The sequence below is a fragment of the Dipodomys ordii genome, unplaced genomic scaffold (genome assembly GCF_000151885.1).
Source record: "Dipodomys ordii isolate 6190 unplaced genomic scaffold, Dord_2.0 Scaffold90, whole genome shotgun sequence".
Lineage (NCBI taxonomy): Eukaryota > Metazoa > Chordata > Mammalia > Rodentia > Heteromyidae > Dipodomys > Dipodomys ordii.
The window spans coordinates 2,482,224-2,489,035 of NW_012267306.1; the positions used below are offsets into that span (position 1 = coordinate 2,482,224).

At 48.9% G+C, this 6,812-nt stretch overlaps 1 protein-coding gene across 1 annotated transcript; it reads right to left on the reverse strand.

The window, feature by feature from the left end:
• Positions 1–2,469: 2,469 nt before the first annotated feature.
• On the reverse strand, positions 2,470–6,318 carry Fzd1 (frizzled class receptor 1). The gene has a single exon (XM_013026103.1). The coding sequence runs from the start codon at positions 6,132–6,134 to the stop codon at positions 4,164–4,166; it is 1,971 nt and encodes a 656-aa protein (XP_012881557.1). The 5' UTR covers positions 6,135–6,318; the 3' UTR covers positions 2,470–4,163.
• Between the last annotated feature and the right edge of the window lie 494 nt (positions 6,319–6,812).

Consider the following 6,812-nt stretch of genomic DNA (forward strand, 5'->3'; position numbering starts at 1 on the left):
ATTTCTTTAATTTTTAAGGGATAAAGGCATTTGCCAATATCTTGAAATCATCAAAATAAAGTGTATCTTCTCTTTTAAGATCCCTCACTTCAAATGTAAAGGACTTTAAAAAAAAAACCTTAAATTTAAACTAGAATGTCAATTCCTCTTAGTTATGTAACTGGAGAATTCTCATATAGACCCGTGTATAACCTATGTCATATTTTGGCTCCTAGAGTTTAATCCTGAAAGACTTTGAGATTCAGTGTATTTTGTGAAGTATTAAGGACTGTTCCACTAGTGTCCCATCTAGACATGTCATGACCATGTTGTATTGCTAATTTCTCATACCCCAGTTGTGTAGAAGATGATTGGAAATGGATCAAGGGTATTCAATGTCACACTAATGGTTTCAATTAATTGCATGTCATTACATAAAAGGTGGCCTGCAGCCGATAAATGGATTAGAAAGAAAAAAAAGTAACTAAAGTTGAACACATGCGCGCGCGCGCACACACACACACACACACACACACACGCCAAGATACCTTAAAAAATGTGCACCTAGGTTAAAATATGATAACAAGGAAAGTGACCAGAAGCCACACAAGTCCTGAGATGGTCTGTGATTTTAGTCAATTTCCTTAATTGGCTACCAAGTCTTTGGTGCAGTCTCCTTTCCTGGTTAATATTGGATTTTTTATGAATAAAACAACTGTAACAGAAGGTTTCATACTCACAGTGGAGACAAAGGGACCATGACTATAAATTCAGGCTGACAGGGGACTGACTACGAAGGACAAGCTGAAAAATCCAATCCAGTTCTTTTGTATATGTTTGACACTGACTGGCTCTGAGATGAAAAATAGGATTCTTTGTCCTCACTAACTTACACTGAAAAAAAGAGCAGCATCAGAGGCTTTGATACTACATATACATTTACTTCAAAATCTAAATTATGTAAACTATGTATATGGGGTGGGGCAGGGGAGAATTGACTCCAAGCAATGTCTGGTCAAAAAATATATATGGGTGAATCAAATCTTCTGAAAACAGGATTTGTCATGGAAACAGAATGCTAATGGGACAGTATCTCCGGAACCTTTATGGTTTTTTTTTTTTGTTGTTTTTCCAGGTAAGTCTATTTTGCCATTGGTACCAAAAGAAATAAACAAATACACAAACACATCACTGATTTTCTGTATGTTACATGATATGTGAAAAATAAATTGTTGTCTAAAAATAAACCCTTATTGTGACTTAAAATGTCTTCCGAAGCACACAAAATCCAGCATAAAAAAAACTTTGTCTCAAATTTATATAATTTTAAGGACACCCACAAGAAGATTGCTGTAACATTTATTCCTTGGATAGAGACCAATAGTCCTAGGTATTTTAACCCCAGAAATTATCTAATTTAATCACTTAGCAAGGAGATATGTTTCAATTTGGCTAGAGAATTAGTGTTTTTGTGTGTGTCTACACAACAAACCCTTCTCAGATATCTACTACATTACATTAATGTAACAAAATAAATAACAAAAATTGCATCTTGTTGCTTACAATTAAATGTTGCACTAGATTGAATGTTTTTATTTGTCTTAAAATGAATAATGAGTTATGACACTATGCCTTTATACCCATGAAAGTAATTGTTGTGTTGATGATTTTGCTTTTTAGCTCCTTGTCATGATACCTAAAATGATTTTTATGGAAAACTTTAATATTTCTATCTAAAGGTGTTTTATGCTAGAATCTTCCATTTCTTATAATACTATTTCCATAGTATGCTATTGTGTATTTCTATTTCCAAAGTAATGTGTGTATAGTTATATATATATGTATGTGTATATATGTATATATATATATATACACACACACATATATATATAAGCACACACACACACACACATATAAACTTTGGGTAGAAGTAAACCAATAAGAAATTTCCTTTAGAGGTTCCTTGAACAAAATAAAAATCGAATCTTCAGAAGCAAATGATAGACATTACAAAATCCATCTGCTGTTAAAATACTATGCACACACAGTAACCACTTACTGATTTTGGAACCATTTATGACTTAGGAAGATCTGAGATTCTGAAAGAGATAACCTCATAAAAACCATGACAAAGGTGATGATTTAAAAATATACTTCCATATTATAAAAGTCATCTAAATTTACCTCTTGCAAAAAAAGGCTCAAATATTAAAATTTGTTTTAGCTTTTAATAATCTTCTTTGAATAAAGAAAAATTTGCAAACCTCTAATTTCCTCTCTCATCAAAACATATTCTTTTCTTGGAATGTTTTTTTGGAAGAAGATCTGAAGACTGAAAGAGACTTTTTCATTGAAAACCTAAATTTCTATGCTGCAGGAGTGACTAAGAGACACCAAAAAAATGTATAGACAATTCAGACAGTTAAAGCACTATTATTTTCAAGCACAAAACAATATAATTTTGTACAAAACTTTGATTTTTTATTTGCGAAATTAAAAATATGGTATTATATATATTTATATATAAACTTCTATTCTTCTATAAATATAGATGACTTTGTGATAGTGAACAGAATAAATGCATACCAAAGTCAAAGACCAATGTCATTTTAGAGTATGACAGACATAGATAAATTTAGGTCCTATGTACCGACCGGTATTTGAATAAACTCTTAAAGTTTAAAACTATACAATCAGAAGGACTGCTTTTCTCCTCTTCTTCACAGAGAACTAAAATAATATTCTGAAATGGCTTTCAAGATTTACATTTGACACATTCCTGTAGATCCCAAAAGGAGCATACAAGATTGAATGATAGACCTGGACACATTTCCCTTTAGCACACATGTCCCTATTTGGTTCTTTCAGGACCTGGGCCCATCAATGATCCCACCTCCTTTCACTCCTTTCCCCCTCCTGAAATTTGACCAGGTTATCATGGGTGGTGAGGATGGGGGTCCTCCTTCACAATGTGTTGCTGAGTAATAATCAGAATATGTTCAAAGTGTACAACTTTTACATTTTAAATTTTCTAATTGATATCTAATTGTTATTTGATTACAATAAGAAAACAGCACTTCATTTTGAAGTGAAATCTCCAAGTTTTCATATTCGACTTATGTTCTGCTGTCTTATTAGGAAAGCAAAGTTCAACACTTTCGCAAAGCTTTCCATTTTACAGAAGGGTAAAATCTAAATGCAGCTGCCTCTCTCTCCAAAGGCAGGTTGCCAGACATCCATGTACCAACAGAACTGCCATTTTATACCCCCTTCTTCGCTCTCCCAATCCACACAAAGCTTCATGCTCTTCCCAAATCTCTGTAACCACATCTTTCCATGATGCTGGCCAAACCAATGCAAGTTTGAAACACTAGTGAGTGAAATGAGCTCACTCAACCAAAAAATACTTCAAAAAGTTTGGCATTGGTTATTTTACTCATCCTCTAACCAACTGAAGTGCAAAGAGGGAGGACGTGGGCATTGGATACCAGAGTGAAGGGAGGTGGGGCACTGCCAGAGTTCGATGGAAGGTTCCCAAACACGCAGCTTCAGGAAGGCAAAGGGACAAGCCTTGGAACCAGGAACTAAAATGGACCAAGGACCCACAAGTTCCCATAAAGAAGAGGAGGGAGGGGCTGAAAGGGGTGGGGAGTGACCCCTCCCGAGCTGAACTCGGTTTAGGAGGTGGGTCCCTAGTAGGTCAGTCTCCCAGGGTAGCCTGCAAAGGTGAGCAGGCCACTGGCTTACCCCATTTGCCTGTGCAGTCCTCAAAAAGAGGCAAGGGAGAAAAGCTTCAAATGGTTACACCGCCCCCAAATAATTAAAACTTGAAAAGGAAACAAACAACAACAACAAAAAACGCGTGACCGGTTGTCCTTAAATACAAATATACTTACAAAAATCTTACACAGGCTATTTACAATCATAAAAGCACATAGTCCTGGCACCAGAGTGAGGACGGGAGCTCAGTCCGTGCCCCTCTGGCAGTCGGGGCCCTTGGGTCCTCTGGCTCCTGGGACGGAAAGTTTTGCAGGAATCGGGCTGTTGGAAAGGACCTGCAAAAAGCGAGTGTCTAGGGAGAAAGGCTCCAGCAGCTGGCCCGGCAGAGATCCCAAGGGGCCGGCTTTTGGGAGGTGGCTGGGACCCGGCAGGCCAACGGTTGGGATGGAGCTGACTCCCGGATCTCAGACCGTAGTCTCCCCCTGTTTGCTGTTAGTGAGCCTGGTGTAGAACTTCCTCCAGGAGTTAAGTGTCTTTCCCGACCAGATCCAGAAACCCGACGTGATGCCCACGATCAGCGTCATAAGGTACTTGATCATGAAGACGGTGAAGTCGGGGCTCATAGGGGGATGTGGCGGGGCACCTCCACCTCCCTGGAGGTGAGGGCAGGGGATGGCGTAGCTCTTGCAGCTCTGGGCCACCCAGCTGCGTTCCCACTGGTCCCGGAAGGCCTGCTCGTAAAAGTAGCAGGCGATGACGATGGTGGCCGGCACAGTGTAGAGCACGCTGAAGACGCCGATGCGCACCATGAGCTTCTCCAGCTTCTCGGTCTTGGTGCCATCGTGCTTCATGATGGTGCGGATGCGGAAGAGGGACACGAAGCCCGCCAGCAGGAAGGAGGTACCGATGAACAGGTACACGAAGAGGGGCGCCAGCACGAAGCCCCGTAGCGCGTCCACGTTGTTGAGCCCCACAAAGCACACTCCGCTCAGCACGTCCCCGTCCACCTGGCCCAAGGCCAGGATGGTGATTGTCTTGATGGCTGGCACAGCCCAGGCGGCCAGATGAAAATACTGCGAATTGGCCTCGATGGCCTCGTGGCCCCACTTCATGCCGGCCGCCAGGAACCAGGTGAGAGACAGGATCACCCACCAGATGGAGCTGGCCATGCTGAAGAAGTAGAGCATCATGAAGAGGATGGTGCAGCCTTCCTTCTTGGTGCCCTGCGCCACGGTGCGCGCCCCATCCTCGGAGAACTTGTCGTTGCACACCACCCGGTCCTCCAGGAGGAAGCCGGCGATGTAGGCCACGGCCACGGCCGTGTAACAGCCAGACAGGAAGATGATGGGCCGCTCCGGGTAGCTGAAGCGCCGCATGTCCACCAGATAAGTGAGCACGGTGAAGAGCGTGGAGGCGCAGCACAGCACCGACCAGATGCCGATCCAGGTGCGCGAGAAGCGCAGCTCCTCGGGCCCGAAGTACATGAGTCCGTACACCTTGGTGGGCTCGCAGGGTGCGCCGCAGTCCTTCTCCCCCAGAAAGTGGTAGTTGAGGTAGGAGGGCACCTTGAGGGCGCGCGGGCAGGAGAACTTGCCGCGCTCCGCCGAGCCGGCGCCCCCCGGGTAGCCGCCGCGGTGACTTCCGCCGCCGCCGCCGCCGCCGTACTGGGGGTTGCTGGTCCAGAACTCCGGCAGCAGCGAGGGCGTCGGAGTCCCTTTATCCGAGGTGTTCTGACCCACGCACAGCTCTCCCGCGCCGTGCACCGGGAACTTCTCGCACTTGAGCGTGTCGGGCCACTGGAAGCCGAACTTGTTCATGAGCGCCTCGCAGCCCTGGCGCGCGCGCTCGCACAGGGAGCGGCACGGCGGCAGCGCCTGCTCCAGCACGGTGCACACCGGCGCGTACATGGAGCACAGGAAGAACTTGAGCTCGGCCGAACACTGCACCTTCACCAGCGGGTAGAACTGGTGCACCTCCAGACCCGCGTCCTCCTGATTCGTGTGGCCCAGCAGGTTGGGCATGATGGTCTGGTTGTAGGCGATGTCCGTGCACAGCGGGATGGAGATGGGTTGGCAGTAGCCGTGGTCCGGGATGGAGATGCCCCGCTCGCCGTTGTACTGCTGCCCGCTCTGTTGCTGCTGCGGCGGCGGCGGCGGCGGCGGAGGCGGGGGTGGCTGCTGCCCCGGCCCGGGTCCCTGGCCTGCAGCTTGCGCTCGGACCCCCAGCAGCAGCGGAGCCTCCAGGAGCCAGAGCAGCAGCAGCAGCCGGCGCGCCCAACGCCCGGGATCCGCTGGGCGGCGGCGGCGGCGGCGGCTCTCGGCGTCCCCGCTCCTCTCCTCCGGGGTCGGCCCGGCTGGGAGCGCCCCGGCACAAAGTTCCCAGCGTGCGCCGCCACCGGCGGCCCGGGACTTCTTAGGCGCCTCCTCCTCAGCCATACTTTCTCGGCTCCTTTCTGGGCGCCTGTCGGTTGGGGCTGGTCGTGGCGCGGTCGGCGACCGCACCTCCCGCGTCCGGGGAGACCCGATCCCCGCGGGCACCGGCCGTCGAAGCCCAGCCGTTCTGGACCCGCTCCCCCGGCTTCCCCTCTGCGTCCCGCAGCCGCCGCCGCCGCCGCGGAAACTTGCGGTTCATGTAGCGCCGGCGGCGGGGAGAGCCCGGGTGGCTCCGGCGCGCCGGGGGTCGCGTCCCGCCTTCCCGGCCCGCTCCTCGCAGGCTCCTGCCTGGCGGCGGCGCGCTAGTGGTCGCGACCCGGCAGAGCGCGCAACTCCCCGCAGCCCAGCGGCCTCCGCTCCCCCCTGCTCCTCCGCCTCCTCCTCCGCCGCCACCGCCTGACCATTTGTGTCAATCCCTCAACTCGCTCGCTCTCCTCTCCCCCGCGCGCCCTCCGACCGGTTTCCAGGCGCCCCGCAGTCTGTCTTTCACCAGGAGGGAGGAGCCTTGAAACCGACGCGAAACTGGAGGCTCAGGGACCGTCGCCCAATCGCGCCACGAGCTTCCCGGCGCAAAGGGAGCCCGCTGCCTCCTCGCAGGAGCAAAAGCCGGCCGCCGGCGGGAGGTGCGGGAGGCGGGAGGTGGAGAAGGCGGGAGGAGGAGGAAGTGCTGCTGGTGGTGGC